The sequence below is a fragment of the Diadema setosum genome, chromosome 14, assembly GCF_964275005.1.
Source record: "Diadema setosum chromosome 14, eeDiaSeto1, whole genome shotgun sequence".
NCBI classification, from domain to species: domain Eukaryota; kingdom Metazoa; phylum Echinodermata; class Echinoidea; order Diadematoida; family Diadematidae; genus Diadema; species Diadema setosum.
The window spans coordinates 27,542,447-27,563,433 of NC_092698.1; the positions used below are offsets into that span (position 1 = coordinate 27,542,447).

The 20,987-nt window shown below is 36.2% G+C and overlaps 1 protein-coding gene across 2 annotated transcripts in view; it reads left to right on the forward strand.

Annotated features, from left to right (window-relative positions):
• Positions 1 to 19,424, forward strand: part of LOC140237498 (phosphopantothenate--cysteine ligase-like) — a 57,623-nt gene extending 38,199 nt beyond the window's left edge. The window contains exon 6 of one of the 2 annotated variants that reach the window (XM_072317424.1): positions 17,407 to 19,424. In XM_072317424.1, coding sequence (XP_072173525.1) covers positions 17,407 to 17,589 — 183 coding nt within the window. In that variant the 3' untranslated portion in view covers positions 17,590 to 19,424. Of the gene's footprint in view, positions 1 to 3,151; positions 3,244 to 17,406 lie in introns of those variants that run through there. The other variant, XM_072317425.1, reaches the window with a different exon arrangement.
• Positions 19,425 to 20,987: the final 1,563 nt, after the last annotated feature.

A 20,987-nucleotide genomic window follows, 5' to 3' on the forward strand; every position in this document is an offset into this window, starting at 1 on the left:
TGTAGATGTGCAAGACGTATTTTTTGACAGTACCCAAAAGTACGTTGCCATGGTAACGGCATATTATGGGCAAAAATGGGTACAAATCTTGCGTCGCGAACTCCTCCCACAGTTTTTGATCAATTTTTATGAAATTAGGTACAGATGTTCATCTGAATATGTTAATGTGCAAGACACATATTTCTGCAGTGGCAAAAAGTGCGTTGCCATGGTAACGGCATGTTATGGTGAAATATAGGGCAGAATGCTTCATGGCAAAACTGCTTCATCAGTGTTCTTCCAATTCTCATGGAATTCATATTGAATGCTTGTCTTAGGATATAGGTCAGCATGACACATTTCTTGACAGTGACAAAAAGTATGTTGCCATGGTAACAGCTCACATATTATGAGCCAAAATGATGGAAAATTTTGTGTTGCAAACTACTTCCTCAGTTTTTGCCCAATTTCCATGAAACTTGGTACAGATGTGTGCCTTTGGTTGTAGATGTGCAAGACGCATTTTTGGACAGTACCCGAAAGTACGTTGCCATGGTAACAGCATATTAATGGCAGAAGATCAAGGAAAGATCTTGCGGATTTAACTACTTCCTCAGTTTTTTGACCAAAGCTTATGAAATGTTGTTTTGACCAAAGCTTATGAAATGTTGTTTGGCAGGGGTATAGCGACATTTCTAGTTTTACCTGGCCAAGCGCGTAAGTCGTGCAAAAATATCCACTTTTACAGTATCTCATTACTTAGTTTTGCCAGCTAAGCAATGCCATTTTTTCCTCCAAAAGGAAGGAATTTGTGATTCCAGACAAAAACAAACAAACTAACAAAAACCAAGTCTTCTTGCAGGGTATTTTGACACATCAAACATGATAACTTTTGAAGAACACCATTTGCCAGAAAACAAAAAGGTCAAATAGTCAAGACACCCACTTATGCCAGATCATTGTTGTATATATGAATGCAGTTGAAGTTTTTCTCCCTGAGATATTTCTCAAGTCACATATGGCTCCTCATGTTCTTGAGATATCCTCTAAATTGAGTTTTATTTGATTCAAGCTTTGACAAATAAGATCGACACAGTATTGCTTAACTTAACCTTGTAATTGATTTTTACTGTGATGTGTACTCATTCCAGAAAGTGTATTTATATAGACTTATTTGATGGATGGGAAATGGAGTTTGCAACACAGCTCTAGTGAGAAAGCTAATTTGCTGCTAACCGTCTGCCAGGAGACTTGATTTAGTAGGGACATCTTCACCGCCACCAAAAACATTTTTGTCGGAAGTTGCTAGGCAACTACCGGTATGGGAGTGATCAACTTGAATAAAATAAAAGAAAAAAACCTTCAGAAGTGAAGTTTTTAAAACTTGGTAGTGTATTCAAATTTTTGTTGTTGTTGTTTTGGGGTGTGTGTTTGTTGTTTTTTTTTTGGGGGGGGGGTGGGGGGAAGGGGTTCACGCAGTGTATTTGGTAATATCAGTTAACTCTGGAAAACTGCCCAAACTGCCAGAATAGGAAAAAAAAAAAAAAAACTCTCTGGTCATCGCGGTGTCCATGGCCTTGATCACGATATGGCTGATGATGGTAGTCATTGGAGGAGAAGGGGTGATTTGTAAATCTTATCTACATCCTTCCTCACTAAAGTGTCCTAGCAGTGGAAATGTACATCCCCTGTGTGCATGCAAAGTTGAACCTTTACATTTCCTGGCAGAGATGAGGGGCTGGGCAGCGAATCAGGAATTTGTATTGAGAGTTTGTAGTTTTCCATTTACACCAGTGACAAAACTCCAAACATTTAGTTCTTAGGCCTCCTCTGAATATTCACAAAAAAAAAAAAAAAAAAAAACGAACACACTCAAAAGAGAGAGAGAAAAAAAATCAATCTTTATGTTTCTAGTATTTACTATCTTCATCAACTCCCGTGGCAAATGTTTGACTAATTAACTGCTGCAGTGCTGCTATCTACTCTAGTACAGTAAATTTTGATAATTCAATTGCAACGCACCTGTGATATGTGCAAATATGAACAATGCAAACACACTCAAAAAACAAACAAACAATGGACACAATGACCTGATTCACTAAATACAGGAAATATTCTGTGATTGATTGACCAATCAGATTACAGAATTCATGATCACTAAAAGATCGATGGGCACATGCTTGAATATGATGCACAGTTCAGTGTTTATACCTGTATGCGTTGATCAAAGACAAGTTTTCATTAAAGTTGGGACATGTTTATATTTTTTTTTTTATTGATCTTGTAACAAGAATTAATTTTCACAGAATTCAGTACATGATTTCATTAAATGAAACAAAGTGACTTTCTCCAGCCACAACCGAAAATTCAAACTTTCTTGGCTGCATTACTCGGAAAGCAGACTGTAATGCAACATGTACTGAGAAGCTTTGAGCCTGACATGGATATATGTAGTTTTGTAACCTCTCACACGATGCATCATTATCATACCTTGTATTAATAGGTCTCTAGCATTACATCGACCTGCCATTCATGGGGGGGGGGGGGGAGGGTGGACAGTGTTCCCTCTTGCTAATAAAATGCCCTAGACATGTGCCAGAAAGGATGTCCAGGGTGTCTTGGTACACCTTCACAGGCCTTTTCTGGATGATGCTATTTTAGGACAAGCAGCTGTGTGTATCTGTACGTATGTGTATAGGGTAGGTAGGTATGATGATCCAAAATACGTAAAACCTTTTAAATCCTATCATGGGGCTCCCTGCAAGATTATTTGATTTCATAACTCAAACTGAGCAGAGGGCATTGAGGTGAGGGTACAGAGAGTTGCTCAATCAGATTCAAACACATGCTATCTCTAAATAGCATACTGTGATTTCTGGTGCATATCTTTTGACGCCTGATCAGACCCGTGGAAAACGTGAATGAGGACATTTTGGTTCTGTAACACCTGCAATTCTCTGAGAAGTTCTGATTTTCATTATATCTAGACTTCGAAATTCATGAAAATTGAATGTAGAAGCAATATGAAAGTACATGATATTTTCAGCTGTTAGACTTTGGCTTAAGATTTAACTCAAACAAAAGCTAAACTGCTCAATTACACAGGGTCCTGCTTGCAAAGCTGCTGGTTTTGACACCTAAGTGATGCCTTTGTCTCACTTCTGCTATGCAGGCCAGACGTAGATGTCACTTTTTCACCGTCGCCAACGGCAGCGGCATCGTCATAAAAAATTTGGTGTACTCTCAATAACTTTCCACAGCTGTATTGAGCTATGACCACCAAACTCGCACCTCAGGTACATCACCTGAAGATGCCAGCCAAGTAGGAATACTGAGTGGGATGAAGTCTGATGCGGTCAAAGGTCAAAAGGTCAATAACTTTTCCTGATAAGCACTGTACTTACAATATTGTAGTGTACTCTCGATAACTTTCCAGAGCTTTGAGTTATGACCACAAAACTCACACCACAGGTTCATCACCTAAAAATGGCAGTCAAGTTTGAATATTGGTAAAGTCAGGCAAGATCAAAAGAAAGAAGGCCACAGACCTTTTTAAAGCTCACAAATGTTACCATTACTGTTTAACTAAACACTCCCCGGATCTCGCCATGGGGAAACTCTGCAGATTATGCATGAAAAATGTATTGTACAGGCAATCACAGATAAAAGAGAGAAAATGTGGCCTGTTGCCTTGAAGTCAGACTACTAAATCCACATAGGAAAAGGGGTTTAGAGGAGAGATGCTATAAAGCTCATCCATGAAGATTGAAGGTTGTTTAGGGATAAGAGGTGGGGCTTAATTGCACGACTGTCACAGATGAAAAGAGACAGTGGCAGTGGAAGGCCGCACAAAAACATTCAGGAAATGAGAGGAAATGAAAGGGAGAGAGGGAGATGTGGAATGAGGGCGGGAGGAGGATGGAGAGAGACCGCGGTTTGAGGCAAAACAAGGCAGGCTGGGGAACATAAGGAGCAAGATGCCTGCCACTTGTTCGTAGCCATCAGCCAGCATCACATGCCGAGCATGTGATAGCCAAGTGGAATGCATAATCCGCTCAGAGTCTGGCAGAGGTTTATATTAAGCGCAGAGAATGAATAATCCTGCTCTAGTCCCTGTGTTACTCATATTTTGAGCCGCTTAGGCTTGTGAAGTGCATTACCGCCACACTGGTAATTTTCCAGTCATTCTCTCTCCTTGCCGCGATTGTCGGTGTGCACATAACTTGCACTTTCACAGCGTCAAAATCTGTCGGGGCATTGTCATTGTTTAGTGATGATGTAAGCAGAGAGGGGGATTATTTAGCCTTTTGAAGAAACAATATGATAATGATAGAGCATTATCTAAACCATCTTACATTCCATTATTTACCCCAAAATCTATAAAGAAATATCATCAGAGGTTAGGTTTCTTTATATGCTGGAGACAAACTGATTAAGATATCTTTGATTTATTTTTATTCTTTCACAATTTTTTTTACCTATGGCAAAAGTGATTATGCACCACTTTATAGATTAATTTCTCTCTCATTACTCTCATCCTGTTTGATATCCTATTGAGGTATCATACTTTAACACTATGTTTTGACAGATGGGTGATGTTCAAATAAGGAATTCACCCCTAATCAGAAACTTGTAATAATTATTCAGTCAAGTAAAATACATTTTGTACAATGTGAGTTTTGAAGTTAAAAAGATCAATGATTCTCAAATGAAATATCTTCAGAAGCGAGGGGTTTATTAAAAGTGCCCATTAAACATTGCCATAAAGAGGATTCTGCCTGAAGGCAAAATCTTTGTTCTCTGAATATGGAGAAACAAATGATACTTGAGAGCAGTAAGCAAAATTGGGCATATTATATAATTTATGTAATTGGAGGTTTAAGTTATTTCAGGTATATCTTGCGATAGTCAGCTTTTAGGAGCTAAATTCATGTTTGCTATTAAAGCTTTCAAACTTTCCTCAGACTTTTACAAAGTTTCTCACTGAGCTGTGGACTCCGTATATATGCAATGGGTGAAACAAAGCAAGATGTGCTGATATTCAAATTTGCTTTCAGTATCCTTATTTAGCACTGTAGTATGAAAATGGCCAGGTCATGCACTATGGAAATTAGATATGATTATTCATTTAGTATATCAGTAATTGCATCAGCATGCATCAGGAATCAGCAAGGGGGGGGGGGGGGCAGGCTAATGAACAGATCTGAACCCATTTTTATTTATTTTTTTTTTATTTTTATTTTTTTACTTTAATGAGATGCCCACAAAATCCACACAAAATTGATATCGGCAATAACATGATTGAAGAACAGTATAGGCTTATGTGAACTTTGTATTTTCTTTCTTTTCCAAATTCATTTTACATTGGTTATGAGTTGTTTTGTTTTGTTTATAATCAATGTGTGTATAAAAATATGCATACATATCTTTCTATATTTTTATGTAGGCCTGTATTGTTCATATAGATAGATAGATAAAGAGAGAGAGAGAGAGAGAGACTCTTTTTTTAATTGAACATCAATGGCCATGTCCATGAATAATCAAGATTAGATCTGAATTAACTCTCTTTGATAAAAAAGAAAATAATAATATCTGTTTGATTTAATGAATGCAATTGACTTTATCATTCTATTTCAACTTGTTCTAGTCCCTCATATTGACAGAACAGTGCATGTTATTAATACATGTAGTACAAAAGGGTGTAGGCAGCACAAGTTCTGTCAGTCAAACATGGTGCCATGCAGAGCAGCCTGTGAAGCCAGTTTACACGTGAGAAGCCCATCCCAGAGGGGGGCAGTACCAGCCCATGCCAAGTGGGGTAAAACAGGTGTTTGCCTCATACACGTGAAATGTCGTGGCGAAAACTTTCACCGGCCAAGTGAACTGGAGAAGGTGCTGCGCATAAAGGAGATTGATATAAAATAAGGACAAATAGTTAGCATTCCGGCCATATCATTTATACTCTGGAAATCTAGTTTTATAATTGTATTTACTTATGCAAGAAATATAAATAAAATTTATTATTGTGCCTCGTCTTTGCTAAACACCCTGGGCATTTATATGCAGGTTGTGAAGAATTTTACATTTTAACTATTTTCATTTTCAACAAAGAATGTCAGTGGACAAAGCGTATCATTGAAAAAGCAATAATACATATTCTACATACGTCAAAATACAATATAAGATAAACACATGGTATAACTAAGTAATTTCAAAAATGTTGAAAATGAAGGGGGAAGCTTAAAGGCAGAGCCTTTGATATGCAAAACCATTTTGAATAAGATACCAGTTCACATTGGATTGGATGTAAATAGATTACATGTAAGGCTAGAATAAAAATGGGATGGTTGATTGATATTCTTCTGAAAGGTGAATTCAAATTTCAAAATGAAACTTCATTCATGAGGGAAAGAGGGGAGAAAGAGATTGATGAATTTATCATCTTTCCACTTTGATTTGACATTTTATTGCATCGTTTTTATCTGAACTGAAGACCATAACTTGTAGTGCATATTCAACCTCTCCGAGCTTGGTCTTGAAGTGTAAGATTAGTGATATGCTTTATTCAACTACAAGAAAATAACTCTGCAGAGGATTTGTGTGTGTGTGTGTGTGTGTGTGTGTGTGTGTGTGTGTGTGTGTCATAGTTTTGGATGAATTATGGTAACAACACTTAGAGTGATTTTAGCTGCTTTTGAGATTGTTATTTTTTTCTCCTGAACTATCCTTTTATCAGCAATGTAACATATGGGGGGCTTCTCCATACTGTCTTTGATATGACTGTAACAACTGGTAACAATTTAGATAAATGATACAAAACAGACTGTCAAGGAGTATACATAGAATATTTATTGATATCTCTTTCTTCAGTATTGCACTTTCTGTATTGCATCTTGATTGTTGTGACCTGGAAAACAGGAGATGTCCATATGTAGGATAATATTATGGTTGTATTTATGGTTGTAGGAAAGACAAATTAGGCTTATCAATCAAAGGGAGCATGCTAAATGGTGTACATTGACTCTGTCTGGAAAACACTCATCAGGTCCTTTGTTCAGTTCTGCTGAGAGTTCCTAGACTCCTTCCCAGTCAAAAGAAAGGATTTTGTTCTGAGCTGTGCATGGCTGACTTGAGCAAAGATAGACCTAGATGCATTTTCCCTCATGCTCTCTAGTGAGGAAGACCATGGATTTTTTCAAAAGTGTGGATGAATGAACTTAAGTTGACCTCTGTACGATGCCTTACTGTCTGGCCCTTGGCAGTTGAGAAATGAAGTGTTCCTGCTTCTTTCTGTTAGACCTCATTATACAATGCAATCCCAAATGCAGGTGCAAACAGTTATATTAGGTGCCCCTGTGTCATGGATGTCCAGCAGTTAGCCTGTTATTTCCTGGAGACACAGTTGAAAAGGATGCAGGAACTTGAAGCATATACAGTGTACTACTGTATACGCCATATATTTAGCGAATCTAAATTTTCACAAATCGAGACTTCCCGACAAGTTCGCGAGTGGTTTAATTCGCAATCATGGAGTCCTGTACTGAACGGAGAAATGCATACGTCACATTCATATTGGGATCAGAGTCAATATTTTCGCTTGTCTTTAATTTCGGGAATAGCAGCTAGCTGACTCGCGAAATTTGCAAAAATAAAATCTCGCGAAATATTCGGCATATACAGTATTTATGCCATTTTTTTTTTAAATGAAACATAATATAAAAAATTTGGTTAATATGAGATGCCCCTGTGTTATGGATGTCCAGCAGTTAGCCTGGAATTTTCTTGAGACAGAGTGGAAAAGGATGCAGGAACATAAAGCATATACTATCTTTGCCATTTTTAGATGAAACAATATAAACAATTAAAATTTATCTTGAGATTTTGGTTCAGCAGTTATTCACTTGTCAATCAGACTATCATTTCAATTATCAATTTAGATTAGTAGTGTGTGTTGAGTTGATATTAGTGGACTAGAAGGCATTGTATACACCATATATTTTGCAAGGTTTTTATTTTCGCATATTTCAGGAGTTGGTACTATTTGCAAAATGAACAACACGTGAAATTATCATCTCTGATCTTGACATGAATGTGCAGTGCACATGTAACGATTGACATAAAATTAGTCTCGCTAAATATATGGCATATGCAGTGTACTGTATATGCCATAGGGAATCTAAATTTTCATGAATCGGGACTTCCCGGCAATTTCACAAATAATGTCAAATTTGCGATAGTAGAGTACAGTACTGAACAGATATTTGTTCATATGCACGTCACATTCATACTGGGATCAGAGTCAATATTTTCACATGTCTAAATGTGTGAAATTCGCAAAAATAACAACCTCGCAAAATATTCAGCGTATATAGTAGTATAGTTGCGATAAAGTTAATTTGAGGTAATTGGCTCTTACATCTCCCCCCCCCCCCCCCATATCCTGTCCACAGTAAGAAGTACAACAGACTTGAGGGAGATTATTACCTGTATCTGAATCCCTGGAGCTTGACCATTCAGACTGTGATATATTTAACTTATGATTCACATGCAGTATTAGTGGATAGGACAGTTTGACCCACAATTAGGGTCTTGCCTCAACCCGTAAAATGTCTGAGGTTGACTTTAGTGTGGTAAGAAGATGTTGCCTAATTAATGTGTTGTACTCATCAATGAGGGTAAATAGAATTCTGTGTTTGCTGACAGTGGAGATAATATGGGGGCAAGTTGTGTGCTCATTTCACTGACCCTATAACTCTTGTGTGTTATATAAGGGAAAATGGGAATTTCACCCCAAATTCATATGTGGATTGAATGAATGCAGCAATAGTAATGAAACACCTAAGTGAAATTTGAGGTAAATCAGACAATTTGTTAAAAAGATAAGAATTCTCAAACTTTCAGTCCAACCATCGCTTAAAGGGATCGTATACTTTTGGTTGAGACCTAATTTCAGGTTTCCAACATTTTTTGGTGAGATAATGAGAAACCCCTCATGAAATATGAAAGAGCATGTAATTCTATGAGGAATTCAATGTTTATTTGATGAAAATTGGTTTTGAAATGGCTGAGATATCCAAAAAAGAGCGATTCTAATAAAGTGTTGGACCCACACTTTATTACGATCGCTTTGTTTTACTTTGTTTCTGGATGTTTCAGTCATTCCAAACCCGATTTTCATCAAATAAACTTTGAATTCCTCTGAAAATGGTATGCTCTGTACTATATCATAAGTGTTTTCTTGGTATTTCACAAAAATTTAAAAGCCCAATTCTCATCTCCACCAATACTGCACCATCCATAACTGATCAGTGGGAATCAATGGGAATGCTGGGGATGATTGTTCCAGTCCTTGTGGGATTCATTTAAGAGTACATTATTTATATCTATTGTTGTGTGAAAATTATTTGCTTCAGAATGGTCTCATATTCAAGTAATGTGCAGTGTAATGTTTCCAAGTTAGCATGCCTGTACAGTGACAGGGCGATCGTTAACATTAAACTGCACATTACTTGAATATGAGGCCATTCTGAAGCAAATGATTTTCACACAATATATATATAACATACTCTATCTGCTAAGGATAAAACTTGAAACTTGATCACATTTTAAAGAAAATATGAAGATCATCAGGTATAAATTCATATTCTATGGCACTATATTGTTAATTGATGAAAATATTTACTTGTTTGTATAAAATTATTGATATCTCAAGTCAGTTTGCATCATATTAAAGCACACACTTTTAAGGAACAAAAATGCATGTGATGATGGGACTGTGATAGATGAGAAGTTTATATGATTTATTTATGTACATAATCATTGATTTACTTAACTGTATCTATCCATATTTTTTTTAATATAAATCATATTCATAGTTTAGCCACTGAGACCATCATGACTGTCAAATTTTGATATGATTAACTTCGGCTGAGTCACAAGGATATCCTAGACTCTGGTATGACTATAGACATGACTCAATGAACTGGTTGCCTGCAGCCTTGAAGTGGTTTGTAGCAGATATGATTATGAAATTTGTTGTTTTCTTTTGTTAATGCATGAAGGATACACAAGATTCACCATGTATGTCAAATGATATGATTCAAACAAAACTGCAATTAAAATTGTTTTCCTGGTCATCAGTTCCACCTGAAAACCACACTGTTTAAACAGTGCGACACTAACCAACAGCTGTAGTTGCCAGTCTGGGGGAAAAAAAAAATCAATAATGTGCATTATATGAATCAATTGTTGGCTTATTGTCAGATTTGTACCAAAGTTATATTTTGAGTACTTTGAATAATTTCCCTTTGTAGGGTTTGTCATGTCATTCTGTTGTAATTAGTTGCTGTCCATCACCTTCAGATGATATAACAAGAATTTGGAAATTATGGATTGCTACATTCTAATTTTATACCGTCAAAGATGTCATCAGCTGAGCTTGTTATGGCGTGTTTGAATGTATTTGATATTACCAGCGACTATTCACCAGGAGTATCAGGGTAGAGTGGGACAAACCAGATACCTTGCTTATCTGCAAGCAGTGATGAGTTGCTAGCAGATTATGAAACTTCCATTTGACTTGCATGAATATGCAGACATTACACTATTTTTCTGTCTGAAATGTATAAAAAGTTACTGGGAAAATATGAGGTAATTTCAAGAGTTCTGAGGGGATTGTATAATGTAGTGCATTATTCTGCATACCTTGTATAATTATATTGCTTTCTGTGGTAGAATCAAATTCAATCAATAGCTCCTGGTTTAATAATACACATGCACTATGATGTGCCAAGCCTGTTGCTTCTTTCGCAAGCTTTCAAATGGCTCCCTTTTTTTCATATTGGTTATTTTTTTTTATTAGGTGATCCGAGTATCCTCTCGGATCACCTTCTGTTTTTGTACGGATTCTTTCTTCTTCTTCTTTTTCTTATTTCTCCCCAAAAGTTGTGCATCGATTAGCTCAGAAAGTCCTCTTCCTATCAATTTTAAACTTATACCATATATGTATCGTCTCCCAAAGACGGCAATCGAACTAAAATCAAAGTGATCAGTCGACCGTGACGTCACAATGACGTCATTATATGAAAACACATTCTCAATCATATCTCATTAATGGAATGGAATTTTTCAATGAAATTTATGTCACATATATTTCAAGTCAAGCGCATTCTACTCATATTCTCAAAATTCATCTATACCTTAAAACGTGCGCGTACGCGCGCGTTGAAATATTTGTATGCTCAAATCGAGCTCAAATTTTTTTTTGCACACGTTTCAGACCATTTAGAGCATTTTTTGAAAAATTGAAAAAATTTTACGGACGCGTACGCGCGCGCGCATATACGCACGCACAGCTCATATGCAATAGAAATTTCCTGTTTTTTCACACTTATCGCCTGCCTGAAATGTCAGGGAATATGTCTACCAAGTTTCAAGTCAATCCGACTCAATATGACGTCATACGGGCCCGTCAAAGTTGAAATTCCGCGCGCGCGTCAATGGCGATATACAGTGCAACAATGCCAAAAAACCGCCAATTTTAAATCCGATTTTACTCGTCAGGATGGACGGTGACCCCCCATTTTCTTTACATATTCTGAAAGCTGATGAGTTGTACATGTCATTTCATGGGTTGGCGATGCTGGAAAGATGATTAAAAGATATCAAATTTCTTAATAAAATAAAAAGAGTAAATTTTCAAAATGACGTCATCAAATTACAAGTTCACTCGAGCGTATCTCACTTATCCTTTGCCCATTTTCATTCAGATTTCAGTATGTTGTAGCTTACTAAATGCTCTTTCATTAATATAATTACAACATTTTGATTAGATGACGGCATCACCTCGTAATATTGGATTGAAAATAATCTTGTCAAATTTGACCAGTTTACGTGTTATCTTAATGGGAGTGCAGTTTTTCTGGAAATGAAAATTGACATGACTATCTTTTTCGAGCATTAGCTCACTTATGCTTCTGTGAATTTCTCTAAGATTTTAATATGTTGTAGCTGAGACTTTGGGCTATCGTGAATGTGCCCTTCATTTTTTCATACGGTATCGGGATCACGTCCAAAAACTTGGTTGAAATCAAAGCCTATCTTCGATGTATTTTCATATTTCTTTCATTTTCCAACTTTCTTTGCAATAACTCAAGAAAAAGATACTCTATCACCACCATATTTTGCACATGTTTAGTTCATGTCACGTACATTATTTCATAAAATAACAACTACTTCATCAGACGCCATCTTGGGTATGTAAATTAGGGTCAAAGGTCATAAATGTTTCATCCTGTATCTTGGTGAATACATGTTCTATCTTCCCCATATTTTGCACACGTAAAGACCGTGTTACAAGGATCATTTCACAAAATAACCACTTTTTGCTCTGATGCCATCTTGTCTGTGCAGATCGGGGTCAAAGGTCATATGTACTTCTTTCTTTATCTTCGTTATGACGTGTTATCTCTATGGGAGGGAATTTTTCTAGATGTGAAAATTGACATGATTGTCTCTATCGAGCACTAGCTCACTTACCCTTCGGTGAACTTCTCCAAGATTTTAATATGTTGTAGCTGAGACTTTGCGCTATCGTATGTGTTCCCTTTGTTTTTCATATGGTGTCGGGATCACGTCCAAAAACGTGGTTGAAATTAAAGATTATCTTCGATGTATTTTCATATTTCTTTCTTTTTCCAATGTTCTTTGCAATAACTCAAGAAAAATAGCCCCTATCAACCCCATATTTTGCACATGTTTAGTTAATGTTACATACATTATTTCATAAAATAACAACTACTTGATCAGACACCATATTGGGTATGTAAATTAGGGTCAAAGGTCATAAATGTTTCATCCTGTATCTTGGTAAATACATGTCTTATCTTTCCCATATTCTGCACACGCAAAGACCATGGTACAAGAATCATTTCACAAAATAACCACTTTTTGCTCAGATGCCATCTTGGGGGTGCAAAGTGGGGTCAAAGGTCAAATATACTTCATTCTGCATCTTTGATAGTGTATACGGAATTCGGTACCCAAGATGGCAGGTCTGACTCCCTTTTCAACATGAGAATCCAAACATCACATGACCAATGTCCGTAATCTCAGGTGAAAACTCGAATCATTGATTTAAAAAAAATCGGATCACCTAATTTGTCAGTCTTGACAAATTCCGAGTCTAGTTTATTTATTTTTTTTATTGCAATCTCCGCTTCACCCACTTGGCTGTATTGGATCTCAAAGAAATACCATCTTTTAGGTCTGGTTATGGCCAGTGCGGAATTAAGATATTCATACTTGATATATGTGTATTTTTACAATACTGCAGAGATTTAAGGTGATTAAGTTTGATTAGCCCTATTTCAAAAATTAAACATAATTAAGACTTAAAACTTTCAGGATATGTAGCCCACATATATGAGAGACAGTGGAGATAAAATCATATGAAACCTTACATTTTTCATGTATATTTTAAACAATATGCCTTAAAAATTGGCCATTTTAGGACACCAAATTTGTGACATGATTAGTACCCCTAAGATCAAATGCATCATACTCAACTAAATTATATATTTCTATAAGTGTTTTTGACTGATCTTATTCCAGAACATGCCTATTTGGAATGACATGTAAAGAAAACCCTGTTAATAAACCTTTTTCATTCCTAAAATGCCATTATAAACAGTGCGTAACGCGTGTTACGCTTGGTGTCCACGCGACAACCGTTACACAGAGATCCTAGAAAAGGTTGATCAGAATTCTGAAAATCAATGCATTTTTGCTGTTTTAATGAGCTCAATGGGGGATGAAAAATATGTGACTTTTGTTCCAAAATATTTACATCTTTATGTCAAAATTAACAATGGTAAATCAGCAATTTTTTGGTGTCCAATGTAACCACCGTTACACATGAAGATTTGATCTTTTATTTTGTACATTTCCAATACTATTTACTGGCCTTTCTGATTTTTCTGAGTTCCTTTCCAGGATAGGTATCCAAAAGAAAAGAATATAAATTATATAAAATATTTGGGAAGAAACTATTTGCCTCTTTCTCTTTAGTGTCCAATCGCGACGCGCGTTGCGACACGCGTTATGCATATTTGGAAAATGCCTAAATAAGTACAAACAGTAAAATTCTGCACTGTTATCACAATACATTAGTTACATTATTAACAAATCAAGTTTATAAATATTTTGTGATCAACAATATGTGTTTAAAATTATTTTCAATATTCTATGTAACGGATGTTACATAGGACACCAAGCATTTTCAATGGATTTCCCTATAGGAATGTACACAAAATAACATTTTTCTGATTTAATTTTTTACAGAGCTTTTTTGTGCACTATCTCTCTGTACAACCCTGAATATCAAAAAGTCACTATTCATTAAAATGAAGCTTATTTTGAGGTCATTCTAGAGGAATTTAATTTGTAGTACAATGTCACACTTTTGGTTGCAGTATTGTAAAAATACACATATGTGATACGCATGTGTATAACCAAGGAGGTACTACCTCCTTGGTATAACCAACTGGTAGAGGCTAAATCTTTGGCAAACCAATGAATGCCACTTACCATTGACTAGGACCATCTTTACTAAATCTATATTCTCCTTTTCCAGCCCTAAATTTTGGAATCCTCTTAATAACAACATAAAAAAAATAAAAAATTAATTTTTGATACCTTTACCTTTAATTGAAAGATTTTGTTGTAATTTCTGCATAGCAGAAGTTTTCTATTCTGGAAAGCTGTAATTTCAATATCCTTATTTTCTCCTTATTAATTTTTTTTTTCTTTTTTGGTAATTGTTGTAAAACATAATTTCCTTTTGTACCATGATAAGCTCTATCATGCATCACATGCATTGCGTGCGTTGATATTGACCATTCAATTCCTCTTCCTTTGCCCATTTTCCCCAGTCCTCCTTAGTGTCTTCCTGTTATTCTCTCCATGCTTATCCCTTCCTATAAGCATGGAAGGAATAACAGGAAGACACTTATCCTTTTCTATAACTGCATATGTCCAGACTACACCAGATAGTTTAGAGCAAGGATCGGACTGATTAGCCATCTTTGCACTCACAGAATGTAGTGATAGGAGAAAATGTGGTCATCTTCGCCTGTGAAGGACGAACATCATCATCATCCTTTCCTATAAGAGAGCTGCCTTGTGTTTGTGTGTGTGTTTGTGTCTGTGCGTATGTGTTTTTTTTCTTCCGGGTCTTTCTCTTTCTTTTTTAAGCAGTCTGCACTGGTTCCGTTCATTCAGTAGTTAGTCATTGCTCATCAGGGGACTACAGACTACAAACCCTGCTTTTCAGCAGTCCCCACCATTTCCACCAACTTTGTTTTGGTATATACATGTAGTTATAAAAGTCACAGTATATAATTGCATATTACATTCATAGTTTCCTTTGTTGTAATGTTGCATTGATTTTGTATAACTATGTACAGTCAAACCTGTCTATAGCGGCCACCCAATGGAGATGAAAAGAGTGACGATTATAGACAGGTTATCCTCATGTGTATTGCTTACATGTAGGCCTACATGTAGGTCTACATGTATTATCGTTGAATACATATTTAAGTATGAACATGTAGGTATGCATGTGCAGATATGTCCATCATATGCACATGTTTCATGTATTGAACAATTCCGTATTGATTGAGTTGTTGCACAGTAACATGCGTACAGCAAGCATGCTTTTCATGAGTGCATTACTATGACCGGATGGCAGGTCAATGCAGCAATGCGATCACTGAACTGTTAGCCATGAATGACTGGCATATGGCTACAAAGCAGAAGAACACGCTGAATTATTGGCTTGGGTGTGGCTCCCTATGGGTCTGTGGCCGCTATAGACAGGTTAAAATCCACTGTGGGAAACAAAATTGGTGCCCGCTGGCTGCATTAGACAGGTGGGGGCTATTCACAGGGTCTTTAACATGGCTTTTCTCTCGGGGGGATTTTTCAGTGGCTGCGTACGGCAGGTTTGACTGTATAGGCCCTATATGTAAATGTCATACTGCAATTCATTTTGTTGGAAATAAAATGAAATGAGCTCAATATTCAAACACAAAGTCTTATTGTACCTCTCAAATGGTCATTCAAGGTAGGGGACCTCTCTCTTTTCACCCCATTTCCTGGTAGCTGCTCAGACTTTGCAAGGTGAATGTGTTGTCCTTGAATGCCTGGATGCCTCCCCCTCCCCCATGTACTAGAAACGCTGATCAATAAGTTTAAAGGTCCAGTTTACCTTCTGGAGCAGTGATTTCAAAAATGTTCAAGATATCACATTTGATGCACATGTGTAGGTCTGTTGTATCACAAAACATCCTACCATATAAAAGTTTTGCAATAAAGCCTAAAATGTAAGGAGATATCAGTAATTTTCTCAATAAACCATAACTGTACACGGTTTAGTGTGGAAGCATTCTTGTTATAACTATTATTTACATTTTGTGTATTTACCGATACTTAACGTCGATTATATGGATTCAAATTTTTACAGTGGTGGTTTCTATCCCTAACTCACATATTAGAACCATTTTAAAGCACTAATGCTGGGTTTTTGCTTATCTGCAAATGGTAAATTATGCCTTTAAGAGAGGACAAGGGGATACGGATTGTCTTTCGATTTCATGTGTGTCTGCGAGACTTGTGTGCCCACTGATTAATAGCGGACACAGTGGTGTGCCATATAGATCTATGTTTGCTGTTGAATGTGTCTCAAGGTGACAGCATCAAGTCAAAAGCAGCTACAGTTATGATTTCACAGAGTAAGGTGACTACTGCTTGCAATGCAGGTTTCTTATGCCACTAGATACTGTAAAACATGATATTTTTGTGGCATGAAATTTATTGCTGGCATTCATTGCATATATATACAATGTAGTGTAGAAAATAATTTTCGCGTGCTTTTTCCTTCCGCGAATCTTGGCTCTCGCGAAATTCGCGAAATTAAAATGCATGCAAACATTCATCGTTGTACAGTACCCAGATGTAGTTTTAAGGTTGTTTCATTATTGTTGTTTATTTCTGATTCATATTTTTGTTTCTTTCCTTTTTGTAAGGTATTTGAGTTTGAGAGGGTTTGGATGATAATGCTGATCATCTAACCTTTCAAACCAATCTCAAGTATATATTTGGATCATGATAAAGACACGATGTTTGAATATGTATGAAGACTCATGTGGAACAAACTCTGACAATTTTTCAAATTCGTGAAATTTATCAATCGATTGCAATAAAACCTCTGACAAATTTCTATTGTTATCACCGGAGCTACTCTTGCAGCTTTGTGCAGAAGACAAACTTTATTAGCAACGAGTAGCTTGTTAATAGGCTCTTCTTCATTGATGTAAGTGTGTGCATTTTACAATTACAAATGTCCTCCTTATTTGTGCATGAATGTAGGTGGTAGTGGCCAACATTCTCGAGCAGAGGAGAAAGATGGTCACCTTAGTGACGCCTGACTCAGAAACCAACATTGTCCTGTCAGATGAGCAGTTGCATGCTGGGAAGGAAGTGGAGGAACCCCTAGTCGCTAATCTCGTCTCTCGACACGCCACATTCATTCAGGACAACGAGGGAAGGTGATGAAGATTCACTGATAAAAGAGAATAGTTGCCCCTTCCACAGGTTAGCTGATGTCCAATCTATGGTTTGGACGTGTTTTCAGGGTGCACTCATGTCTTTCTTGCAGCTTTATTTATTTATTTTTTTTTTAATGAGGCATGTTTTAAAAGTATATATATTTTTCAGAGAGGGTTGCAAAAATGTGTGCAGACTCTGTTAGCAATGTACTTTTTAGCAATGTGTAATAACAGGTCAGTCAGAGCTAGTTACATATGGAAAGAGCCAGTTTGTATGACACTGAGTCCAATGTTATCCCTTTCTGTGATCAAACCTACATGGTTTATATCACTAACTGCCTTTTCATGCCAGTTCCGACAGGCTGTTTATATCTAAGAAGTTTTCATCCTATATTACATATAATCATATAGACAGCAACAAAGTTGTCTTCTCTTGAAATTTATATTTCCTATCTCCCTGCCAACAAATTTTGCTATTTGTGTTTGTGTGTATGACATGATATAACAACCTCATAAAGCTTTTGCTGATATACCAAATATCAATATATTTGTCCTATCTGTGCCACGGAAACATGTGTTGGACAGTCATATGACTTGAAATATTATCGTATATATATAAAAATGCTGTTATTTTCGCGAATGAGGTTACAGACATTTTCAAGAGATGTTATTTTTTCGCGAATTGACACTGACACTATCAAAAATGCACTGTTACCCTAGCACATAGCAACATTTTTGCGTGTTGATTAATTTGCGATCCAATTGTGGTTTGTGAAATTCACTAAAATTAAACTGTCTTGAAAATAAAAGCTTTTACAGTACTGCAATATGTGGTATATTTTACAGTGTTTTATCTTCACTCATGTTGCCAGTAGACCTATACTCATGAAATTAGTAACTCACACAAATTGCGTAAGCAGATGTGTTGCATATCATCTCCAGTGGTGGTCATTTCTAACTGTTTCGTGGAAAAGGTATACCTCTTTTTGAATCTGTCAGTGTACCACATGATCATAAATTCTACCGATTATGTAATTGTCTTACCGGGCACAATTGCAAACTATGCAACATACAGAGAAATTTGTTATATTTTATCAGTGTATTTTATAACTTTTAGTCTCCTTGAAGTGCAGTTCCGACATCCCTCGTGGAAAAACCAAAGAAAATCCTATATTTGACTGTTGATAGTATATCATCTACTGTCTATTAAAGCATATACATGAATGTACTAGATTTTATGAATATTTTTTGTTATTGTATCAGTATCTAACCATTTCAAGGTAGAGAATAGAAGAGTGAACTCATCAAGGCCATATTATGTGTGTTTTATTCCATAGCTGTGAGTGCTACTGGCAAGCCATGATGTACTGTATTTATTTTATGTATTCGTAAGCCATTTGAAAGTGGTCTTTCCCCCTATATATATGCAATTACATTTTAATCAAAACCTGAATCAATTGTCTAAATGTCAAAATGAAATTGAACCATTTGCAGAAAGAAAATGGCATTGTTTCAGTATACCTTGTACTTTGACACCTCAAATAAACTAGTGCTATGGAGTTTCACACAAAGTTGGTAATTTTCTAACCCCACCTTTGACTTGGGGGAAGGGAAGACAGATAAGTTCTAGGTAAAAAAAAAAATAAATACTACTTAAATATTGTTTGTTTGTGTTTAAAAGTGATTAAAAATCTATTTAGAATGTCTTGTTTCAAGTAGACATGTAATGCTCCATGTCAGTGTTGATGTTTGTGTTATTCATGCTATTGGACTAATGTAATGAGCAGCATGATATAGCAAGCAATAAAGTTACTTTTAAAAAGAGACTACAATGTATTGACAGCCATTTACAGAGTTGCATGTAAGATGTCATTTATCCTGTACATCTGAAAGCCCTGTGTGATTTTGTTGTTTGCATGTTGCTTGTTTGCTTGTTTGCTGTATATCCCAGCAAGTTTACTGACTGTGTGCTTTATGATAAACAAGGAAAACTTCGCCCAACAAGGTTGATTAAACCAATGGTTTATTGTAGAGCACTATCGTGGCATAAACAAACACTATTTTATTATAATCCATCAAAATGTAGGACTCTGCCAACAATACATACAGTCAACGTTGCATAAGTCAAATCTATTTAGACTGAAGAAATAGCTTCGACTTAGAGAAAATTTGACTTATGAGGGATTAAGATCAATAGAATACAGTATAAAGAGAAGAGGACTTGAAAAGACCTCCGACTTCAACGATTATTTGACTTATGAGAGGTAGACACAAAATTGATTTATTTGTCTTCCCTTTGCATATGAATTTGCACTTCTCTTATGTCAGAGGATACCTAAAATTGAGGAAACATTGAAACAAAATTTTCCTGAACTTGAGAGAAAGGACATGCTAACATTTGTAAAACCTTTAGCAAGAGAAATACGGTGGAAACTCAGTATAATGAGATCCTCGGGACCAAGACAATTTGTTCTTTATTATATTTGTTGTATCAGTAGTCAAGAAAAAGGAAATACAATGTAAATTCATTGGGACCGGAGAAATTAGTTTGTTATATCAGGTATTGTTTGTTATAGCTGATCTCTTTATACTGTATCTAGTTTCCACTGTAAAAGCAATACATGTATTGTTGTGTGAAGTTGGAACACAATGTGTGCACTACGGACATGCATGTACAGTGAAACCTCATTATGACCAGCTGCTTATGTCTACTGAAATGTCCTTGTTATATCTTGTATCTTGTTATATCAGACATTAACTCTAGACTCTAAAGAATATGAAAGGAATAGGACCTCCCAAATTACAGAGTATATCTTGCTATATCTGACATTTTACTGTACATTGTAGGCCTACTGTGTGAAGTGAAATTCACATATGTGCAGTGTGGTGACAAGCAAATTCATTCTGTGGATGCAGTGTTTTGTGAATTCTAGAATACAGTCAGAGGTGGAGTGTGCACCATTAGTGTGCAAGAGGTTCCATAAATATGATATTTTTATGTTGTGAGGGAACAGCTATGTACAAGGTCACACAGCATAGAACAATAATGCACAGACTGTCTTGGCTCTCTCTCATAATCTCATACATCATTCTTGGTAAAAACTCACCTACACTTCCATTTCATACTGCAATTTATAGTGGTGGTCTTTTTTTTTTTTCACACTGAACAACAATGCATTTGTGCATTGTATCAAGCATTTTGTGTACCATGGAGCTACAACAGCTCCATGGTTATGCATACAGCTGTATCATCTGTATTTTTATGGTAGATTTTGTTTTTTTCAGATTTTGAAACCACACATCAATACATTGTAGTTTCTTGTATCACAAGTCCTTGTTTGCTGTACATACATACACCCGTACACAACTCACTCTAGCTTCCAGTACAGCGAAATTAACAAA